This window comes from Lepisosteus oculatus, chromosome 28 (genome assembly GCF_040954835.1).
Source record: "Lepisosteus oculatus isolate fLepOcu1 chromosome 28, fLepOcu1.hap2, whole genome shotgun sequence".
NCBI lineage: Eukaryota > Metazoa > Chordata > Actinopteri > Semionotiformes > Lepisosteidae > Lepisosteus > Lepisosteus oculatus.
This window is the reverse complement of record NC_090723.1, coordinates 6,825,568-6,849,641: the sequence shown is the minus strand read 5'-3', so window position 1 is coordinate 6,849,641 and position 24,074 is coordinate 6,825,568. Positions and strand designations below refer to the sequence as shown.

Sequence of the window (24,074 nt, the reverse complement as noted above, 5' to 3'; positions counted from 1 at the left end):
CCTCCCCCACACTTTCCCTCCGCAGTGGTTTGACCCATGAAAAATGTGACCCCCCCCACAATAAAATGATGTGACTTGTCAAGTGGAAAAACAACATCGGCTTCCACCTCCGACTCAAGCCAGGAAACTGCGAGGGGAATGCCCGGAAAACGAGATACAGGAAGGGTGAGGAAGGGGAGAGAACGAGCAAGAGAACGAGAACTCGATACGCCAACATAAATCCTAAACCCGTAAACCCCATCGCACTTGCTTTCGAGGTGCTGGGTCTTTGTGTAGGCCCACAGAATTCACTGACCTCAATTAAACATCAACATCAATCAAAATTTCAAACAGACCCCGCGTCCAGCTCACCATAAGAAATTAATATAATAAATATAACACACAAACGTACTGTATTTAGTTTTGTGCATTGCACAGTACATTATTTCTTTGTTTTATTAACTTGATTAATGTACTGTAAGTAATCTCTGGCCAAACAAGCATCACCGAATACCCACAGTTCTCCTTTATTCCCACTGCAGTCTTTTTTTTTTATTTTTGGGGGGAAACTGCAAGATCTGAACCGTTCGATACGCAGCAAGAGTCCTGGCAGCAGAACTGACATTACCAGCGGCACCCCCGCTGAAACACTCACCCACACACCACCGACGGGCCAGGGCATCGGGCAACACCCTCAGTCCGGGGCTCTGAAATACAGACACCCTCCGAATGCTACAGCTCCTATTTCCACTCCTGATCACCAACCCTTCTATAAGATAGATAACAGGACCTATAAACCACCTTCCACCCAAACAATTCTCAGCGTACAGGTGCGTGTACACCTGATGCCTTGTCATCAAAATTACTATTTTTGTAAATTATTATTTTAAGATTTGGATCCCCCTTGTTGATGATGTCCCTAGTCCTCAAGGTGACCCCCTGATCACACGCATTGCGTGGACTGCAAGGGTAACCCGCTGCTGAGCAGCACATACACCAGGCATGGCCTGTGTTCTTGAACACCAGGGGTGAGCAATCCTGGTCCTGCTGGGTCAGTGTGCCTGCAGGTCTTCATTCGCAGCTCTTAACAAGCTCAATCAGCTCAGTACTGAATTCCTGGGACCAATACGATACCTTCTTTCAGGTCTTTAGGGGCTGCTGCTTGAAGAGACCTGGGCCTGCAGGACCAGGACTGCCCACCCCTGTTCTAGACTTCAAGAGGAGGGCATCCTGCCTCCCACTGTGTGCCCTCATCGCAGGGGGACAATGCGGGCCTACACTCCACTCTGCATGGCAAGCCTGACCATCACAGGGCACATAGCGACACGAGCACACGTGGACAATTTTAGATGCACCAATTAATGGTGCGTTTGGAAGATGAAAGAAAACCCAAATCAGGGGGGGGGCTTCACATGCAATCTCCACACAGAATGTGCCCCAGTGCAGAATCGGACCCAGGACCCCAGAGTTGTCAGGCAGCAGCACTGACCAGCACACTGCTATTACATAAACACAGCTGCATCATGTTTGACATTAAGTGCAACCGATTTGGTGATGGGCCGGGCTGCGTGTTTCTCTCAGGGGACTCGCGCAGTGCTGTCAGCTCCGGGACAAGATCCTCAGTGGGCTTTGAGGGACACAGGCAGCCCTTTCCAGCGCTTTTCTGAAAGTCACACCATGTCCGTTACAGCTGGCTCACCAGCTCATCATGCCTCATCACTCCAGGAAAAAAAAGCCCCAATGCTTCACATTCAATTAAGGACACCGAGGCATCAGGCTGCCTGTCAATATGCAGCTGTCTCTGGTGGGATCCAGGACAGGAGGTGGAAACATTTTGGCACATGTAAAAAAGATCTGTCTGGTATCTGCTCTCAGTAAAAACAGCATTTTAAACGACCCTTATAAAAATTCATTTCAAAAGATGAAAAAAGCGTTGTTTTTTTCTCCAGAGCTCATCTCCACTGGCAGGAAGAATTTCAGTCTTATTTTGCAACTTTTCCCAATTATAGCATTGATTCAGATTTTGATTTTGCTTCCGATTCCTTTGCTGTATATGTGAAGAAATCTCATTTTTCATTTGCAGGATCTAACTTTTCAAGAAATAACATTCTGGAAAGCAAGCCTTTGTATTTTTCCTTCCGAGTATAAATATGGACTGTATAAAATGTAACCTGAAAAAGGCCTTGGCATTTTCAAGGCTACAGCTGGTGCATTGCTTCATTTCTGTCCTTGGATTCAGACTCTATTACTCGCCCTCCATTCATGCTCATAGGGAGCTACAGCAACACACATGTGACCAGAAGGACATGTTTTGGACCCGGTGAACTGATATGTTAATACGAGGCTGCTGTGCTACAGAACTTAGGTTAGCAGGAATCAGCTCAGAGGCGAGATCTCTCACTGAGGGTCTGTTCAATAGGGAAGCTCTGAAAATTTTAAGCAGAAGTCTCTTCTCTTTCAGCTGAAGGTTAGGCTACAGTACTATGTGTGTGACACAAGCATAAAAATAGTCCTCCAGAAGATCAAGGGTCTCTGCCCCTTAATCAGGGACAGAGGGAAGGCAGGCAGTCTGAACAGCCCCTTTCTCACAGTGGTGACACTGAGTCCCCCTTGTCCAGGCAGCTTCAGGCTTCAGGGAAGGTCTGAGGGCAATCTTGCCCAGTCCACTCTGAGGCAAAACTGGAGAAAAGCCTCTCGTGCTGCCAACTTCTGTAAACAGCCCTGTATTTTATTGCACTCCAACAAACTGTCCATTTACTGCCAGTTTCAGAGCCCCATGGCTGGAACAGGGCTGTGTTTCTCATTGCCCGTGATGTCTCCTTCTGGGTCCTCTGATTGTTTTTTCCCTGAACCCAGCAGCTGATCCTGCACTATTTTTGGCTGTTTGTTCTGTAACTCGTCACATTTCCCCCACCCCACCCCAGCAGCTCCCTGCTCACTGTCACCTTAGCGATTAGCAGTAAATAACTCCATTCTCAGCGAAACTCATCAACATCGCGACACTTATGAGACATAAATCCTAGGAAGAAAGCCCTTAGATCTCGATTTTCTCCATCACATCTGCACCTTAACGAGCATTTACAGGCACAGCATCATGTCATTACGGCTCTCCTCGTATGAGCCCATGAATATTTCACACAGTAAATTCCCTGAATGAGGGCCCTGGGAGAGCTTTAAGACCAGGGATCTCATCTATAACGGCACCCAGACACTCGGGAGAAGAGGGAATTTAAATGGCATTAGTCAAGGAAGTGGAATGCAGTGGAGCTGAGACTCCTGGACAAGATCCATTTTTAAACACAGAGGACAAACCTTCTCCCGCTCCTCCTCAAAGCCAGACAGAGCACGCCGCACACAAAGCAGGAGGGAAAAGGGAAGAAAAGAGAGATGAGGGAGGGAGAGAAGACGATGGGATAGCCCTGGAGAGAGAGAAGAGATGGAGGGTGGAGAAGAAGGAAGAAAAGGACAAGAGAAAAGTCTTTCCAAGAAAAGTTCTCATGTTCAGCATCAATTTAAAAAAAAACCTTACAGATTACCATCAGCTGGAAAATCGGATCATAAAATCTTGCACGAGATGCATAAATGACAAATTCAAACACAGGAAAACTAGCACAAGGTTCAGACAGAGAAGCGGACCGATATTCCCTGCCGACCCCCAGCTCCTATTTATAGTCGCGTACTGTCAGTTCACATCAATGTCCACACAGGGGCTTCGCTGCCACCTGCTGGCTGAAACCAGCAGCGTCGCCTGGATAGTCCAGCAAGCAGAGACGGAATTTAAAAAAGGCTTTTTGTTTGCAAGTAAACTTTTTAATGATCGAAATACACAGAATGTCTGAGACATTCCAAAAACACATGTTCAAAACATTCATGTTCAAAAGATCCACTAATGAGGAAGTTAAGTGGGAAGCTTTGTCTCCTGGAGGTAGAGATCTGAAGGCTGGGGGCACCAGGCTCAGATACTCCAGCACGACGACTAACACCGACAGGCCTTAGACCAGAACTCTCAAGGCTGGCTGTTTCGGGGGTGACACCATAGAAACACCCTTCAAAAAAGACTAACTTCCTCTCTCAGATTTAATGCCCAAACCTGAGCTTAGACAACAGAAAACTTAAGACTTTGATATAGTTTGGGCCCTCCCTCTGCAAGCTGGTGAGCCTGAGAAGACAGCCATGCTGCTGAAGCACAGAGGCGGGCCTGCTCTTGATATACAGACTGGTGTCTCATCCAGGGCGTGACCTGACCCTGCTTATAAGGAAGTCGAGTAACACCTTCTGCAGCAGAGCAGAGGTGCTGTTTTGCAGCGGAAGTTCAAATTCTCAGGAGCACAATTACCGAAGTTCACACTACAGAGGGCCAGGAACACTCTGCTACCATTGCAAAACTTAAAGGTCTCAAGCATTGCAATCTCTGCTGTTAAGGAGTTTGGTACTTCAGAAACCATTTGCCGCAGAAACCTCTGATCCTGCTGCAGAATTATTAAAAATTTACTGGTGCTTTTCTAAAACTGGCTAAATGGAGCACAGAGCGCTGAGTGAGAGAGAGAGAGAACACTTACAGATGGAATGTTTTGTTTTTTCCTTGAACTTCTAGTTGACTTAACACTGGACTTTGGATATCTATCCATGCCAAATGAAAAGAAAAAAATCTGACGTAGGTTGTGAGTAAAGTAAGACTGTTACATATGACTGCACCTGTTTTGTCAAAGGATTGTGCAGTGAGAGCTACACTAAAGGCCTTTTAAATGTTGTGCCAAAGTCAACCCATGCAAAGATGAGAGGGAGCTGAGATTTTTGCATGTTGTGTAAAATCATAAAATGAAGTCCAGACATGAGAAGCCAGCACGAATGATCTCATATGTCACTGCCTCTGGACAGAGAATGTGCTTCAGCAGTGAGTCCGAGTACAGTATGCGTGCAGAGTTACTTTCGAGCTGCCTCTCGAATCACAACCTGTAGGAATATGCAGGTGTACCCCACTTATTGTTTAATAAAAAGGGCTTTGACTCCTGCAGAAACCACAGAACAACAAGCTTTGCAAGAAACCACATTTAGCAGTTTCAAACTTCGTCTAGAGAGATAAGAGCAATATTATGATGCACTGAAACCACTGTCAGATTAGAGGTTGAAACCGCTGTGTAAGTGGCAAACTGCCACTCTCTTCTGGTGACAGAGAGAACTGCACACAAATAAGGGAGATGGCATGTTTTGCTATAGTGTAATAGATTGAAGCACATAAAAAATGGATATTCAAGTTCAGTACAATATAGCTCCTGCACACTGCTTCAGGCAACGGGCTCCTAGACACTGATGAAAAGCGGCTTGGATACAGGCTATAACTGGACAGCCTCAGTGTGTTACCAGAGTGTGTTTGTGCTCACTGAGTGTCTGGGCCTCTGAGAGAGGGGTTACTGCTCCAGCAGGCTCTCCAGGCCTTGCAAGGCGATGTAGAAGGAGAGGAGGGCGACATCGGGGTTCGAGGGGGTCCCCAGACTGGGGTGCAGCCTCCCTTCGTCCAAGCACAGCCCGTAGGACCCCAGCACCTGTTTGGCCAAGCGCAGGCTGTCCTGGGAAAACTGCTCAGACCAGCCCGATGGCAGGCTGGAGCCACTGTACACCTGCTCCACGAGCCACTGCACCTGCAGAGACACCAGGGCCTGGTCACCTTGCCTTGCTAGAGATGAGCACTGCATGCAGAGAACCGGTTTACTTGCTCAATGCTCTGTCTACATGAGGAATTGTTATGACAGTGTGATCGGCGTTTCTAAGAACTTCAAAAGATATTTCAGCCACCAGACAGGAGAAAACAGACAAAATTTACATGTAATTAGCTGTATATATATATATTGCAATTTCTTTTACACAGGTGCTGTATTTGCAGGATTTAATTAGTGTTTTTTGCAGGCTCACAGAGACATGTGCAAGGGCAATGCCTGACAATTGCAGAGTCTCCTATGTCTCCTTCAGTCCCTGTCAGCCCCTCCCAGTCCCCCCAGTTCCTCCTAGTTCCCTTCAGCCACTCTCAGTGTTTGCTCACCAGCTTCAGCTGCTCCTTGCGGGCCTCGCTGGTCAGGTCACAGATCAGATCCGCAGTGAAGCCTTCCAGCTCTGCAACACACAAGCGCCCAGTGAGTCCCTGCGCTCTGGAACCCCTGCCAGAGTCCTGCTGTCACCCCCGTCCCCGAATGGCTGAACGCAGACCAGGTTCTGTAAGTCCTTACAGTAAAAGCGACCAGCACAGCTGCCAAAGCTGAACATAATAACTCCTGACTCTTCAATCAAATCCTATACTGTATATACATGTGCTAGAAAAATTATCATTTTATTTTGCATATTATACTGGACCTAACTTTTACTTGAGCCTGTAAAATATGGGGGAAACATGCAAACTCCACACAGACAGATGCCCGAGGCCAGAATCCAGCTGAAGGCTCTGGAAACGCGAGGCAGCAATCCTCACCGTCACAGCACCGTGAACAAAGTGCAGTGGAAACCATGCTCACCGTTGAAAGCACTGACCAGGAGCCCGAGGGGAGAGCACAGCTCGTTGGGATCACAGGCGTCAAGTCCCACCATGCTCAGCAGCTCGTTTACCGAGGACCTGACCTCCCCAGGTACAGCCTCCAGAGCAGACAGATCGCCTGCACACACCTCCCTCTCCTCCATCTGCAATCCCACAAATGCACAGATATACATACTGCTTCACTGCTGCCATTGTGCACAGCCGACTCTCAGAAGTGCATCTCTTTTTCCCATTACGTTTTCACATCCCACAGTTGGTTTTGCGTGTCAGAATAAGACTGGAGTTTCTTCCTTATGTGGCTTTAAAGCAATTTTACTGTCTGCTTCAGTAGCCCTCTGTGTTCCACTTTTGTCACCTCTCCACGTTCTTGTTCACAGAGATGACCAGGTCTCTTTCACGACCCTACAAACAATCCCCTTGCCTCGCTGGGGGTACAGCACCAACAGACCAGATCCTTTTATTGGTAGTTTGTAGATACTGACTGGTTTTCCTTGACTGGTTAAATCACAGGTCGCTTTTTCAGCCCTGTACCTTTCAAGCTTGGTGGTGATCAGTGGTTAAGGTTGGAACTTAAGCATTCGCTGTATTTCACTGACATCATCTTTCCTGGCCAGGTAAATGGGTCAGCTACTGTATGCTTCTAGCTGTCGCTGAAATTTGCCATTAACATTTTAGGGCATCAATAACATTGTAATGAATGAAGTGGACTGAGCACATCAAAAAGGCAAGCACGTGGTCTGTAGTGAGTAGCTTGGCAGCATTAAACTCTTTTTTGGTCTTGCAAGGTGGACAGGAAGATTTCAGCTGGTGGTGCCATCTAACAAGCAGGGCAGTCTGCCAGGCTGAAATGAGACATAGCAGATACACTGGAGCAACAGCATGTGACACACAGTCACTCCTTGCTCGAGTGGGCCTGGGTCTGGGTCTTGTGTGTTGTTGCTCTCAGATAGACAGTGCATTCCCCAAATCCCCCTTACTATGCTATCCAGGGTGGACAGGGCCTGGCCAGATGTCAACGTCTGGGACAGGTGTTTCCAGATGTGTTCTCTGGAGCTACTATCCAGGTTCTTGAATTCCTGGAACTCCTTCTCAACTTTGCGTTTCATTGCCGGGAAATCTGAAAGACAAATACAGAAGTCAGACACTACAGAAGGTTTAACCTGCTAAATATGTTAATAATGGAGAAATAGGATTGGACATATTATGCTTTTTAGCACTTACCCTTGGCATCATCTGCAATACATGACACTCCTACAAGATGAACAGGAAAAAAACAACTTTAAGTGTTTTCCTAACCAATTCCTAATCAAGAGAGAAACACGTTTTGATTTATTTTATACCCACCCAATTTGAAATCTTTCTGCATTCCTGATCACAGCAATGACTCCTGTGCCATATAGGGTACAGTTTCCTCCACCTTGATGCAGACACAGGTGAGCTATTTGTCTTTTCACATGTTACACATGGCACAGCTCCTCATAGGAGGGATTTATGCCAGTTGCAGGAGGACTGCAAGCATGCAGGTGCAATAAGGCACACAGTTATAGGGGTGACGTCATCCCCTCTCTGAAATCTACACGGTGTAAAACTGGGCTGCTGTGACAGAGGGACCCAGACTTCCGGTGTGGCAGAGTGATGTGCTGTCTAGGGAGTGGAGCCGTGTGTACTTAGAGCCCGGGTTCGAATCGCTGCAGGTCATCAGAAGGTACCTGGGAGCTTGAAGGAGTTGCCATTGTACTGAGAGCCAAGACCGGGGCAGTTGTCTAATCCCAAGCCTTCCAACTTTTCCTGAGACTGTCCTTAGCGTCACACAGCCTTATTCCAATGCAAACCACTGATTCTGACTGTAAGTAAGGAAGGATGTACTGTACCATCAGAGAAGAAGAAACTTCTGCTTTTCTTTTCTTCCTCAAGATCACCTGCAAGATATGACATGGGAAAAGAGCTCAGCCACAGAACTGACCATCCTAGAGCTGCTGGACATCTGTCTGTCCACAGCTCTCCAGCAACATCAGCAAACACAGTTAGCTGCTCATCTCTGCACAAGGAACCATGCTCTGCTCTCTGCGCCAGAGCATAAGGAGGCAAATCTGTCTTTTTCAGTCCTTTCTTTTCCATTGCAAGTCCAGACCGTTCCCCTGAACTACACCCAACTTGTCCAATCCTGGTCCTGGAGGGTCAACGTGTTTGCTGTTTTCATTCCAACTAAGCTCTTTACGAGCAATACTAGCTGATGCTCGAGGAACGAATGGGTTCAATTTAGCAGCTTCTTTCAATTGTATAGATGCAGCTGCTCTAAAGAAACCTTGAAAACCTGGTCTAGGTATAAAGCCTGCAGGCACACTGACCTTACAGGGCCAAGACTGGACACCATAGACTAGAGCCCTACATTTACTAGCGCCCATGCTGGTGAAAATCACATACAAAACTAAGGGTCAGCAGTAAAAGACACTGCAAGGAATGGAAGCTTCAAGACGGCCAGGCCCTGCCTGTGGTGGGTAATTTACAGAAGGTGGCGTGGCTCCTGGCCCAGCATGATTGAGAAGCTGGCCAAAGCACCCAGAAGGAGTTGACAAGACACTCACTGAGAAGTCCATCGTCGTCCACCTTGATCTCCAAAAGCCTGAACGCCAGCGCACTCCCTGCCTCCACCTTCAGCTCCTTCTCACGCTCCCCTTTCACTTTTCCACCAATCTGAAATGAGAGACCCACAAGGCGGAGGGAATTCTGTAAAATAGTTCCCCAGGGTCCACCATCCACTCTGGGGTAAGTGTCTGCTACACTGGTTTTGGAGGGTGACACAGGTGTTGCAGTAAGCTTCAAATTAAAACTCTAGACAGTAGGTGTCTGGAATATAACACAGTGACATAGCAAATAATTGTTCCAGTTAAGTCATTAAGACCAGTGCACACTGTGACTTTAAAGGCATAGTGCTTTAAAACACTGCACATCTGTGATATAACTCACCAGAGAAGGAAAGGAAGGAACTATTATACCGGGATAATACATCTTTCAGTAACAGCCCAGTTACAAAATCACACTTAAGTAGAATTATTTATCAAACATACGAAGTTCAGAGGTCAGATCAATTTACAGGTGGCTAGTTATTACAGATGTTACAGACTAGAAACAGATGTGTTACTGCTGTTACTGCGGTGGAGGTCCAGTTAGTGGTACCGTGAATAAGTTGCTGATACAGAAACTTAAGGTGGCATCTCCATATAGGTTCTGCAGCAGGTCTATTGCGGTCTTGGCTCTGAGGATCTCCGATACCACATACAGTCCTGACACCTTCTGGTTCTTCAGCTTTTTCATCAGCCAGTGGTTGTGGTTGAATTTTCTGTCAAAGAGCAGTGCAGCACATGAGTACCCTTTGTTAATCATTTTATTTAGTCACTTATTTTTACCACATGTGCCACAGTTGAAAGGGAAACAAAGCCCTGAAAGAGAAAAGACCAGTGTACAAAATGCAAATAACACAACAGGGTAACAGTAACATTAACATGTGCAATGCAGTTGGGAGGTGTTCCAGTGGAGCGCCAGTAGAAGACACCAGATAATAAAAGTGACTTTTCCTTGATTCCACTTGCTTCCTGCTGTACAATGAGACTCTTCACCGATACAGCTCACAGCAGTGCTTGGACATGTGCAGGGAGCACCAGGCTGACCGCAGTGAGACATCAAGCAACGTGGCCACACTTCCTCTCTCTCCTCTCTTCCTTCCTGTTTCTGAAGCCCCGCCCCCCCAGTCCCCAGTCCTCCTCACCTCTCCTCTAGCTTCATGTGAAGGTCATTAATGTTGACCGCTTCCACCTCCATGGCAGTGGAACCTGCAGAGCTGCGGCTGACCACTGTCACCCCCGCCTCTCCATCCACCACAGAACCTATTACAGGACCTCTCACTTCAACAGCGTCCTCTTGCTTTGCCTTCACTGAACCAAGTTTGTTTGTTGTCTTTCCTGAAGGGAAAAGACAGAGTGAGAGAGGGTCACAGACACACAGGTGGACAAACAAGGTTATTCACTCCAAACCTGGATGGACATTCCCAACACATACCCTTGCACACACCCCGGAACTTGTAACCTTCTTAGCAGAAACCAGGCCCTCCAAGGTAGATTATTAGCATCATGTCTTTGATAAAAATAAATGCATGTCTTGGGTTATTCATTCATCATATTTCTAAAATGGAACCAATATGCCGATTCTCACCTATATCCACAGTGTCTCCATGAGCAAGCAAACAATCCAGCTTTATCCCTGTTGGAACAAATCGGTTGACACTCCAGAGCAGTAACCTGGTTTCCACGTGCTTCTTCACCACAGTCAGCAGCTCAAACTTATGAGAGTCGTACAGACTCTGGACTGGGTGCAGGTGGCCATGAGGGTCCAGTTCATTCACAATGTCCTTGGTCAGTTTTTTGAACATCTTGCTCTGCCTGCAGAGAAACACAAGCCCAGGAGTGTGGGGGTATAGCTCAGGGGTAGAGCATTTGACTGCAGATCAAGAGGTCCCTGGTTCAAATCCGGGTGCCCCCTTACATCTTATTGTTTGACTTTCTTGTCTCCCTATGTATAAAGTACTTGTTGAAATCCCCCTGCCCGAGACAGGGCAGACATTTATTCAGCTGTGTACTGATATAAAACTGTTATCTGTGTTCCTTTTCTATTCAGTAGATGTTTTACTGTGCAGTTAGCTGGAGTCTTTGTCACTGAATGGGGAAATGGGGAAATGACAACTGGTAACGAAGAATCATGGTATTAGGAAGTGTGTAGGTATCTGATATTTATTCAGCCTGTACAAAACGCACAACACAGATTACAGAGTTGTTGCAATTTACTATTTAGTGGAGCAACCTTCAATGGCCCAAAGCTGAGAAGGACATACAGTACAAGAAACAGGAAGCAGTGTGGGCTGTGGCATGCTCTCACTTGTTAGATATGATTAACTGTACTGTAAGCCCATTCAACAGTGCCCTGTACTCTAGTGTTATAGTCTCTCCTGATCTTCAGAGAGACACTCCTGCAGGTTCTGTAGAGAACAAAGACTCCTCCAAAGCTAAAGAACAACTGGAGACAGCGGTAAATCAATGCCCATTAAAGCCAATAATTTATTCAATGAGGCCATCAAGAACCCATCATGAACTCTTCCTATGGAGTGTTGCCAATCATATCGAAACGATGTGATGGTCACAGGGGATGCGCTAATGTATTATTAATGACTAATCTTAAACAATAATCCTTTAAGATGAAAGGTAACTGCAGAGTCAAAGTGTGGAGCTACTGTCGCTGCACAAGCACCAGTGACCACAAAGAGGCTCTCCATGCTGCAGGAACAGACTTCAAATGCTGTGGACTGCGGTAAAAAAGGGTGAATAAGTGGATTGTTTTCTGTGCTGCAGATAACAGATTAAAGTCGAGAGTTGTGGCCTTAAGGAGGTTTCTCTCTAGTGCGAAAGAGCCCACAGACTTCCTTCCTGTACCTAAAGTCTGGTGCCCAGATACATCTCCGATACAACGGGAGTGTAGTAGGAGGTGCTTTTAACAGCTGTGAGAGAACTGCTGTAGATTCGACAAAACAAATAAGGTTTTGAAATGCAGCATTTGTCTGTCTGTGGCCTATTCAACCTGTCCTTTCCAAAGAATAAGATTTAACCCTTACCAAGCTACAAATAACTTTTAAAAAGTTCTGGGCTCATCATTACCAGGAAGCTCTGAAACGTCAGGAACAGTGTCTCAAGAAAAAAAAATAACAAGATAAAACGCAGCTCTGCTCCTGCTTGGCTTCAACCACGACTGCTCACGGCATTCTCTCGCTTACAAAATTCCTCCTACAAAGCGGACCTCTGCAGTTAAAAGAGACTTACCTCGACAGAACTTGTTTTTAATCCAAATTTTCTCTTTGTTAGTCCACAGATTTCCAAAAGCGGCACCTTTTCATGCAACAGTGATAACTTTAGAGTTTGATAACTTTATAGTTTGAGTGGAGTGTCCAGAAAAGCGCTATATAAGTGTAAGCAATTATTATTATTATTATTAGTATTAGTATTATTAGTATTAGTATTATTATTATTATTATTATTATTATTATTATTATTATTATTATTATAGACAGACAAGTCACACAGCAACGCCCCTGGTTTTTACGAACAGCCCAACACTTCAGAGCAAAACGAAAGAAAGCACAGGGGTCTCCAGCGCGTCTGAGTTCTGAAGCTCAGTTGAGTCCCGCATAGAAAATTACAGCTTGTATAAAAAACTACCTTACTTTCCCTAACTTCGCGTCGAGAAAACAAATCCGACTTTAGTTCTCCCGAATCTTTTAAGAGGCGGTCCGCTCTGAATTTCCTTACAGGGGCGAGCTCTAGATGCTATTATTGAACAGACAAGGAACTATCATCAAACTTTGATGAAATAAAAAAAACAACAAACACTACACAAAGCCGTTATCCCTCCTTTCTCTACTGCGGAGTAATACGTTTTGTACAAAGAGGGAACAAAACTTTTTTTTTCCTGCAGTGAGTCGCAGTGTTTGCGTAACTTCTCTTCTACAGTCGGAGTTTAGTCACGCAAGTCACCCAACCAAGCTAGTCAGTGTTTTTTTCCTGGGCTTTTTATCATAAATATACAAGCTTTTTATTTAACGTGTCGTGAATATATTGTATAAAATTCGCTGAAACGCAAACAACACTCATTGCTGATAAGCAATTCGCCCAGCTCCACTGCGAGGCATGTCTGGTATTTCTGATTTCACATTTTGTCCGTTAAACCGATGTTGTCTGATTTTGTTAGACTGTCTGAAGCCCGTTAACACGATTGTTTACTTTTAAAATCTTTACCCTTAAGGAAAGTTTCCTGAGTGGCCAGAGTCTAAACGAGCATTACACAGCGAGAGTGGGGTGCAAATATCGTCCGTATTTACTGTATATTGCGGAGGAACATCACTGCTACGGGTAACAAAATGCGTTTCCATTGATGAATGAAACTCTAGGGCTCATGATTGAAGGTTTGATTAATATTTTAATATTTTGCTATAATAGGCTACTTATGTATCCCCCCGAGGAAAGAATAAGAGTCCCAGACAAAATTATTAGGACAATACATTGTAATAAGTTTTAGCGATAAATTAAGCAAACAGTTGTACATCTCCTAAAACACGATTATACTGTTGATAACTATAACATTTGGCATTACAGAAGATGACTTAAAGGATACAAAAAATGGAAAATAAATATGACAAAGCGAAACCAACTCCCCCTGCCGACCCTAAGTTTCTATTTATACAGAAACCGAAAATGTACCTGCTGGCTAAGAAACCTCTCTTCCAAGTCTCAACAGAAACCAACATACTGTATGTGTCAGAGACACATTTACTACAAAGGGCTTTTGCCTCCTGCATAGACTGAGAAACAACAGGTTTAGCAGTTTCAAACTTCGTCTAGAGAGATAAGAGCAATATTATGATGCACTGAAACCACTGTCAGATTAGAGGTTGAAACCGCTGTGCTAGTGGCAAACTGCCACTCTCTTCTGGTGACAGAGAGAACTGCACAGAAATAAGGGAGATGGCATGTTTTGCTATAGTGTAATAGATTGAAGCACATAAAAAAGTAGAAAAGTAAAAATATTCAAGTTCAGTACAATATAGCTCCTGCACACTGCTTCAGCCAACGGGCTCCTGGACACTGATGAAAAGCGGCTTGGATACAGGCTATAACTGGACAGCCTCAGTGTGTTACCAGAGTGCTCACTGAGTGTCTGGGCCTCTGAGAGAGGGGTTACTGCTCCAGCAGGCTCTCCAGGCCTTGCAAGGCGATGTAGAAGGAGAGGAGGGCGACATCGGGGTTCGAGGGGGTCCCCAGACTGGGGTGCAGCCTCCCTTCGTCCAAGCACAGCCCGCAGGACCCCAGCACCTGTTTGGCCAAGCGCAGGCTGTCCTGGGAAAACTGCTCAGACCAGCCCGATGTCAGGCTGGAGCCACTGTACACCTGCTCCACGAGCCACTGCACCTGCAGAGACACCAGGGCCTGGTCACCTTGCCTTGCTAGAGATGAGCACTGCATGCAGAGAACCGGTTTACTTGCTCAATGCTCTGTCTACATGAGGAATTGTTATGACAGTGTGATCGGCGTTTCTAAGAATTTAAAAAGATATTTCAGCCACTAGACAGGAGAAAACAGAGCAAATGTACATGTAATTAGCTGTTTATATATATACTGCAGTTTCGTTTACACACATGTGCTATATTTCCAGGATTTAATTAGTGTTTTTTGCAGGCTCACAGAGCTCAGTCAGTATTATGGTCAGGTTACCAAGGGCAATGCAGACTCTTCTATGTCTCCTTCAGTCCCTGTCAGCCCCTCCCAGTCCCCCCAGTTCCTCCCAGTTCCCTTCAGCCCCTCTCAGTGTTTGCTCACCAGCTTCAGCTGCTCCTTGCGGGCCTCGCTGGTCAGGTCACAGATCAGATCCGCAGTGAAGCCTTCCAGCTCTGCAACACACAAGCGCCCAGTGAGTCCCTGCGCTCTGGAACCCCTGCCAGAGTCCTGCTGTCACCCCCGTCCCCGAATGGACGAACGCAGACCAGGTTCTGTAAGTCCTTACAGTAAAAGCGACCAGCACAGCTGCCAAAGCTGAACATAGTTATGTCAAATAAACCCAGACTTTGCGAGGGCAGCTCTGTTAACAAGATACAATACCATGATCTGTGCTGTGAGAAAGAGTTACACAGTACTGCGCCCCGGGGGTGGTGCAATGATGTAAGCCATGCTCACCGCTGAGAGCGCTGACCAGGAGGCGGAGGGGGGAGCAGAGCTCGCTGGGATTCACAGGGTCAGAAGGGTCGAGTCCCACGTAGGACAGCAGCTCCTTCACTGGGGACCTGACGCCCTCAGATAAAGCGTCCAGGGGAGAGGGGTCGCCTGGGCACACCTGCTCCTCCTCCAGCTGCAGACACACACAGGAACACTCAGGCACGTGTCTCCGCAGACGGCTACTGCAGCTCCCTGCAGTGCAACTCAAGAGCATGTGGCGTGTAAGCAGCAATAAAGATCTGAGTTGGATGGGACAGGACACACCACTGGTGCATCAGTATAATTCAGCTTTCCCCGACCCTCTCAAGCTTTGTAGTACGGTCTTAAATTTCTGTTTTTCTTTAGCAGGATATTTGCACGTTTGAGCCTGGATTGTTTGTGTGCAAGTTCCTTCAAGTCCGTTTTGGGCTCCTGCTGGGGGCTGGCCCGTGCGGTGCGGTTCATGGGCAGAACCTGACGCTTCCTGCCAGGCCGTTTTCAAAGCAACATTGAAAGTGTTTTGCTTTCTAGCATCAAAAGCAATTCTGGAAATGCAAGCTGAAATGGTTTTTCAGCCAGGTGGCTCTGATTCTTTCAGCTGGGTATCTATCTACCCAGTGAGGTGGCCTGCCAGACTGACACTGCCTGAAGAGAATCATGACATACAGCAGGCACACTACTCCTTGGCTGAGTAGTCTTTATACAGCTATGAATCCATATATGTTTGAGTGTTGCTGCCACCCGAGAGTACAGTACCCAAAAACCCCCTTCACTATCCTTTCCAGGGTGGACAAATATTTGAGCGAGTAACGCTATCCTACAGGCAGGGCAGTCTGCGAAGCTGAAACGCCCAAGGGATGCCTGATACAGGGCAGATACACACAGGGAAAAAAACAAGGAACACACACTCCTTGTTCGAGTGGGTCAGGGTCATGAGTGTTGTTGCTCTTAGATAGACAGCGCATTCCCAAAAATCACCCCTACTATGCTATCCAGAGTGGACAGAGCCTGGCCGGATGTCACTGTCTGGGACAGCAGCTTCCAGATATGTTTCCTGGAGCTACTATCCACATTCCTGAATTCCTGGAACTCCCTCTCAACTTGCTGCTTCATTGCAAGGAAATCTGAAGGACAAATAACACAAGTCACTGTCTCAGACTCTGCATGAACTTCAACCTGCTAATGCTATGTACTGTATGTCATTTCAGCAAAAACGAATGGGTAGCAGCAGCCTAAAAAACAGCCAGTATTGTGTCATGATTGTGCTGATAAAAGGTTTTTTTTGTAACGGTTAATTTAATAAAAATGTATGGCAGCAAATTTGAGTACTGTGCATTTGAGTACTGAGCCCCAGTGCTGTGAGGACAGGTTACAAATGCAGCCACTTCAGCTCCATTACCAGTGACAAGTTTCTGCTGTAGAACACAATTTAACAAATGTGCAGGCACTTAACCACAGCTCATGACTCAAACGAATAACATCCTTTCAAAGCAAGAGATTACGTTTCCCTGTACCCAATATGCTGTTGCAGTTCTAGGCACTGATCTCCTGTAATTGAAATAATTAAGTAGTACATCTTAACTACCAACTACAAAGGTAAATAAGTGTGCAATAACTGGGAGAGGTACAGTATCATTGATGATGAAGAACTACAATTTAGCAAACCATATGTGTTACACTAACAAACCTTGATTCAGATATGGATCATCAAAACATGCTTTTAATACTGTATATATAGATAGTAAAACACAGAGCCCCTGTTTGCAAAATACAAAAAACTGTTTTGCATTCCTTGCTTTTTAAAGTCTCACCAAGAATGTTTTATGTTATATCTTTAATACTTACCACTAGCATTAGCTGCAATATCAGACACTCCTGCAAGATCAATGTGGAAACAAAAAGGTTAAGCAACACTCCAGGCAATGATCCCAGATCAAGAGATAACACTAAGTTAGATAAAAAAAAACTCTCTGATGTGGGATTCTGTTTTTGTGGCATTAACTTACACCTGAATTAATTTAATTGGGCAAACGGAAAGCGCTTGTCCCATGAGACTTAGTTTATGAAAACACTATTCCAGTGTTTGCAAACAGAACCCCTACCAAGACTATTCTCTATGTTCTACAGCAAAACAGATGTTGCAATACAATTTCTGTCCAGTGGTACAGATACTGAAGCAGTACAGACACTGACTCTTTAGGACTCCCGGAATGAATGAAAAAGAGGAGTACCGTACCATCAACATCAAAGAAGCTGCTGTCATTTTCTTCCTCAGCAAATTCACCTGGAATAAAAGGGAGGAGAGTTATGCCATGGGCCTGACCACACTAAGAGCTGTCGGAAACTTGCTTTGAATTAGATGGTAAATGAGAACGATCTCCAACTGGGCCCTTGCAAGCCTGCCTACCCCCTGGTCCCTGGAGATTTTGTTTATATAGGCAACGTTTTTTAATCAAGGAAGACTTGATACAGAAGGGCTTGACAGAAAAATCAGTGTGCTGCAAAAATACAGCAGAGCAGCAGGAACCAAACTGCAACAATGCAACATAATAGACTCACTGGCAACACAAACCACAGAAATCATTGCAATTTTAGAAGGAGCCTAAGGACCTAGTCCACAGTGAGTGAAACAAAAGCAGTACAATGTAGTGTACAGAAGTGACGGCTCTGCGGCGATACGAAGATAAGAACGTTTACAAATGAGAGGCCATTCAGCCCACGTGGCCCATCTGTTAGTAGTGAATTGACACAAGGATCTCATCCAGCTGTTTCATGAAAGGAGCCAAAAACGGCTGGGTAGCTTGTTCAATACTCCTGCAACCTTTTGTGTAAAACAAATCAAAGGGAGGAGGATGAGCAGCAGGGGAGGAAGGAGAGTGACATAAGGCAGTCCCAGAGGGCAGTTCAGATGGCCAGGCCCTGCCTGTGCGGGGAACTTTACAGAAGGTGGCATGGCTACTGGCCAAAGCACCCAGGAGTAAACAAGACACTCACTCAGAAGTCCATCGTCATCCATCTTGATCTCTAGCATCTTGAACGCAAGAGTGGCTCCTACCTCCACTTTCAGCTCCTTTTCACGATCTCCCTTTGCTTTTGCATTCATCTGGATAGAGAGGTAGAACAAGCCAGAGGGAATCGGGTCAACAGGTCAAGTTTCAGACACAATGCCAGAACAAACAGTTGAGTGGGCGCCTGCAGCCCCAGTCCTATGGTGCCATAGTGGTTGAAGTTTGAACCAGATTTAAATAACCCTTGGCCCTGGAAAATGAGTGATTAAATAAGCAAGTAACTGGTTTGATGGAGTTATTAACAGACAATACGAATCTTGGCTAGACACTGTGGCTCTCCTATACAAATGCTGCACACCTCTTCTATAGGGGAACAAGGATGGGAAATGAATGAACAAGCAGGAACTTTACTCCATTAGGGAAAAGTAATGTTAAGAAAAGATGAGGTGTTGAGCTCAGACGCAGCCAGGGTTAGGTCTGACTCAGAGTTGAGAGGCCGGAGACGGGGAGTCACCGTGAGAGAGTCCAGGGTGCTGGGGGGACGTTGTGGGGGGGCAGGGACCCATGAAGGTTAGTGGGTGGAGTCCGAGAGAAGGTGAGGGAGAAAGGGCGGCAGGGGGAGTTAATGGTGAGAATCTTGGGAACTGTAAGGGATCGAGGGTGGCAGATAGTCTGGTGTTTGAACAAGGAGCAGATGGCAAGAGCGCAGTGTGGAGATAAAGGTTCATACTGTGAATATGTTCTTGGAACTCAAACTGAGGGTAGCATCTCCACATAATTTCTTCTGCAGGTCTATGGGTTCCTTAGTTTTAAGGATCTCAGTGATCACATACAACCTGGACAACTTGTGGTCTTTCGGCTTCTTAATCAGCCAGTGATTAGTGTTGAACTTCCTGCAAAAGAGTATAGAAGCACATAAAAAACTCCATGGTAACCTTTGCGTAGTCGTTGTTCAGTCTCTGCGTTCTCTCGCTAGTGCTCTTGCTTGCTTGACTTTGTTCTCTGGATCACTCCCTGTGCTTTGTCTGTGTTCTCTTGTGCTTTAACCTAATTTGACTATGCCCTGAACTGTCTATCATGCTTTGAACCCAGCTTGTTTCTATGACTACCCTTACGCATCACCCTCTGTGATCTTCCCCTGTGAATTCTCGGCTGTGACCTCTGCTTGCTCACCTTTTGCCTGCCTTTCACTGAACTGCACCCATATTTGGATTCCTGTTTCAAGACCACTGTATTCTTCAGGTTAGTACAGTGGTGTTAGTCAGTCAGGCAGTCAAGCAGTCAGTCCTGTGTCGAATTTCAAGTAGCACATCAATCAATGTGGCCACACTTCCTCTCTCTCCTCTCTTCCTTCCTGTTTCTGAAGCCCCGCCCCCCCAGTCCCCAGTCCTCCTCACCTCTCCTCTAGCTTCATGTGAAGGTCATTAATGTTGACCGCTTCCACCTCCATGGCAGTGGAACCTGCAGAGCTGCGGCTGACCACTGTCACCCCCGCCTCTCCATCCACCACAGAACTTCTGACAGGAGCTTTCACGTCAATAGTACCCTCTTGCTTCATCTTCACTGAACCAAGTTTGTTTGTTGTCTTTCCTGAAGGGAAAAGACAGAGTGAGAGAGGGTCACAGACACACAGGTGGACAAACAAGATTATTCACTCCAAACCTGGATGGACATTCCCAACACATACCCTTGCATACACCCCAGAACTTGTAACCTTCTTAGCAGAAACCAGGCCTTCCAAGGTAGATTATTAGGATCAATGTCTTTGATAATGCTAAATGCATTGCTGTCTATTGTATGTCCTGGCTTCATGTGGCCATATTTCTAAAATTAAGTGCAAGAAAAGGGACTCTTGAGTGGATGAACCACTAAAGGCACACACTCACTGTATAACTATAACTATGACTTTCCATGTGCGGGGGAAAAAAATGACTGACTCTGCTGGGCAGGCATGTCAGAGACCAAATGAGAAAAATCCACACAGATGGGCCCAGGTGCAGGGCATGCAGGACCAGAAGAGTGTGGATTTGGGAAAGGAGTTCACATTTTCTAATTTTCTACTTACTGTCTCAGCAGGTACCAATGACAGGCCTTACCTTGCCATGCCAATATGCATAGTACACAGCCTCAGCCCTGGGGCTATTCTATTATAGTTTAAAATAAACAAATATTCATAACACAATTGTATTTTTCTAAGGCGCTCTATCTTTTTCTCTCACCAAAATCCACAGTGTCTCCATGGGAGAGCAGACTTTCCAGCTTTATTCCAGTGAAGGTAAACCTCTTCACATTCAGAAAGAGCCACTTGGCTTCCACCTTCTTCTTCACCAGAGAAAGGACCTCCAGCTTCTGAGCTTCATAGACACTCTGGACTGGGTGCAGGTGGCCGTGAGGGTCCAGCTCCTTCACAATGTCCTTGGTCAGCTTTTTGAACAGCTTATTCAGCCTGCAGAAAAACACAAACACTGCCCTGGGTCAGACAAAGCAGCATGTGTGGGGGTATAGCTCAGCGGTAGAGCATTTGACTGCAGATCAAGAGGTCCCCGGTTCAAATCCGGGTGCCCCCTTACATCTTATTTTTTGACTTTCTTGTCTCACTATGTATAAAGTACTTGCTGACAATTTCAGATTGATCGTGCTCGTGCATTCTTGAAATCTTTTTTTCCAAGAACTCAAATGACTGTAATTTTAAATGTTAAACTCAAAATGAATTGAAAGCAGTGTAGGTGAGATCACCTCTGACCAAACAGAGAGCAAAGAATACAAGCATGTGAGTGGTATAGGTCAGTGGAAATGCATCTGACTACAGATCAGAAGGTTCCTGGTTCAAGTCTGGGTGCTTCCTGGTATTGTTGAAGGTACACTGTATATACTTGAGCAATAAATTAGCAAGTTAACAACAGTTACACTGAATATTTCTTTAAACAAACAAGATTGATGGGCAAAAATAGTTTATTGTTTGCAACCTTTTAACCCTCCTGAGATACAGCACCCTGAGACAGAGGAAAACTCTCGAACAGCACTTAGCTCTTTACATCTGGAACGCCAACACTCATTTGGGAGGACCGAAGGGTGTTTTGGTTTTCATTCAAACTGCGTTCTCATTTAAGTGAAACACAATAATTGGATAGATTAGCACAAAAAGCATGCCTTAGCCATTGACTGAAGTAAGATTAAAATGGCAGAACTGAGGCCAGCAGTCAAAGATCAGTGCTCTACTGTATGAGGAAGAGTCGATCAGAATAAAGGCAATTGTTATTTCCCTGCTCTGACAGAAGACATTTCTGTTATTTCTTTGCCCATTAAAAGAGAAGCCTCAGAAAATGAGAAAAGCGACCAAATAAAATTATGTTTAGCTGATTCCTCAATTAGATTGGACAGAGAGATCTCTTGCGGACCGAAGTCAGGGGTCCCTGTCAGTTACGAGCAGGTTGTCCTGGAGACAGGTTGTCCTGCATCGTCTGTGGGGAACGCAGACTCCTCAATAGTTAAAGAAAAACGTCAGCCTGCAAATATAGCACTATACCGGACTCCACAACTACAGTTCTGGGATCAGTTCCTGGAGCACTGTCTGCACGGATGTTTGCATGTTCTCCCCAAGTCTGCATGGGTTTCCCCCGGGTGCTCCAGTTTCCACCCACAGCCCAAAGACATACTAGCAGGCCAGCTGGCTTCTAGGAAAACGTGGGGGAATGGCGTGTGTATTTGCGTTCCTGTTTTGTGTGTGCCCTGTGAACGGACTTGCTTGCCAGGGTAGGCTCAGGCTCTCCGGAGAACCTTCTGCTGGTTACAACGGTTAGAAAAATAAATGTGGCGAATGGACTTCGTGGACCGGTAAAAAAAGAAAACGGGTGTGAAGCACCTGTCGTGCAGCACAAACTGTAATTTCAGCGTTGTTACCGGCAAATAAATTGACAAAGAAACATGAAGAGTGAAACGCATACCGTTTACTGTAAACTGTGCGAGCAATGTAGCTGTTCCACAGTCGACGAGTTGTGCGTGTTATTTTTTTAACATCAGCTTTTCATTATCTGTTGCCTGGCTATCTCATTTCTTTCCCACACAAAAGAAAAAAAATTAGAAGTCTAAATTAGAAGTTTAATCTGAACATTACTCGGAAACAGCGCACTTGTTGAAACTCGTTTTTCAACTCGCTTAAAATTCATTATTACATTAATTACGCAATGGTAAATTCATTGTGCTCCGGCGGCAAAAAAAAAAAATGCCTTCGACTGACATCAAGGCTCCCATCCTGAAGGGCGCGAAAAAGCGTAGAAGGAAGACCAGTTCCTGATAAGCGAATGTGACTTACTCGGTACTGGAGCCCATTCCGATTTCCTCATTTCGTTTTCTTTTCTGTGTCGAAATGGCGCCACCTCTGAAGAAAAACTAATCGAATTACAGTCAACAAATCTGCCTTTTTTGGGGGGCGCCCCGCGGAGGGGGGCTTCACACCCAGACGATTTGAAAAGCTTCACTGTGGCCCCCCAAATTAAAATACTGCACCGCAGAATCTCTCACCTCCACTTCGACGACACTGAAAAAAAGCCCAGAACTTTCCGAGCTTTAACAAGGGCCGACATGGCGATTCGGGGTCCCAGAGGTCTCGGCTCTGGTCAGGTTCTGGTCGACCCAGGTGCCACAGGACGGCCTTAATCGTGATTAACGGTGGTGCTGTTACTGTACATTGACTCATACGGTATAAGAGTTGCATGTGTCGCTGTTTTCACAAACATTTTTTTTGGGGGGGTTGTAGGGGGTCTCGGCTCCCTGCCTCAGGCCCACAGGGCCGTGTTATGTTCGTGTAACTAGTTGCCAACTAAACAGGTCCCGCTTTGGAGTCACAGAGGACAGAGCTTGTCGGCTGCGCCATTTATCTCGTATAAAGACGCGATACTCTTCTTGAGTATCTAATAAATCATATTGCGTGGCGCTACAATATCATTAAATGAGCGCAAGACATTGCAGGTTATTAATACTACAGCATATAGCATACTACTGCTAATAGTACCTTCAGGAGGTGCTTCCGTGCTGTGACCATACCGTAGGACAATTGTTTAAATTCAATCGGATTTTAACGGTTCCTCAGAAATGCGATTAGGAATTAAACACGATAGGAGCAGAGAGAAGGAATGGGGTGTTAATTTCATGTATACTCTGTTTTTATCATTAAAATCAGGTTTAAACGCTTCAGGCGAACGCGGGACTTTCTAACGAGACCGCTTCTCCATAGCTTGTTGTGAATATTTACCTTGTGATGATGATACAACACTAGGGATTTTCCGAATTAAAAATTTTTTTTACCTTTGGTAGTTTTTTCGAGAATTCCGTTATAAACTTCAACAGACGAACTTTGCGTCCTTGGGTACTGACTACACTACTGAATTGTTTTTCAGCTCTTATCCTGGTCGTCGACTCCGGATCAGACTGTCTAATGTGCTTCTATTAAAAGTGAAAACAAAAATACTTGGGCTTATAAGCAATCATTGTGTTTTTGAGTTCTGCCAAATAACAACGGTAAAACCGGACAAGCCAGATGGAAGTTTGCAAAGGAGGGGGGTGGACTTTATTGGGCCAGTAATAATAAAACAAACGAGACTTTAGACAAACTTTAAACAGTTTCTGTACACTTTCATCGTAAACATTATCATCTAGTAACGGCATCACAGTACAGTTTTGAGCGGCTACTGGATGACTGATATCACAGTATATACTGTACTACTCGCCCAGGGGAGGTCGACATTGGCTTCAGCAAATAATTTAGCGAAGCGATTTTTT

General features: G+C 45.6%; 1 protein-coding gene and 2 non-coding genes across 3 annotated transcripts; 2 read left to right on the top strand and 1 right to left on the bottom strand.

Moving 5' to 3' along the window:
• Nucleotides 1–3,767: 3,767 nt before the first annotated feature.
• LOC107079267 (gasdermin-A-like) lies at nucleotides 3,768–22,879 on the bottom strand. The gene is made up of 11 exons (XM_069185553.1): nucleotides 22,818–22,879; nucleotides 20,516–20,742; nucleotides 10,269–10,461; nucleotides 9,680–9,842; nucleotides 9,088–9,196; nucleotides 8,374–8,421; nucleotides 7,724–7,753; nucleotides 7,480–7,619; nucleotides 6,483–6,645; nucleotides 6,017–6,087; nucleotides 3,768–5,618 (listed from the first exon to the last, which is right to left on the bottom strand). Exons 1-11 carry the CDS (start codon nucleotides 22,877–22,879, stop codon nucleotides 5,388–5,390), a joined length of 1,437 nt encoding a protein of 478 aa, XP_069041654.1. The 3' UTR covers nucleotides 3,768–5,387.
• On the top strand, nucleotides 10,967–11,038 carry trnac-gca (transfer RNA cysteine (anticodon GCA)). The gene has a single exon. It is a non-coding gene; the product is annotated as a tRNA-Cys (tRNA).
• On the top strand, nucleotides 20,792–20,863 carry trnac-gca (transfer RNA cysteine (anticodon GCA)). The gene has a single exon. It is a non-coding gene; the product is annotated as a tRNA-Cys (tRNA).
• Nucleotides 22,880–24,074: the final 1,195 nt, after the last annotated feature.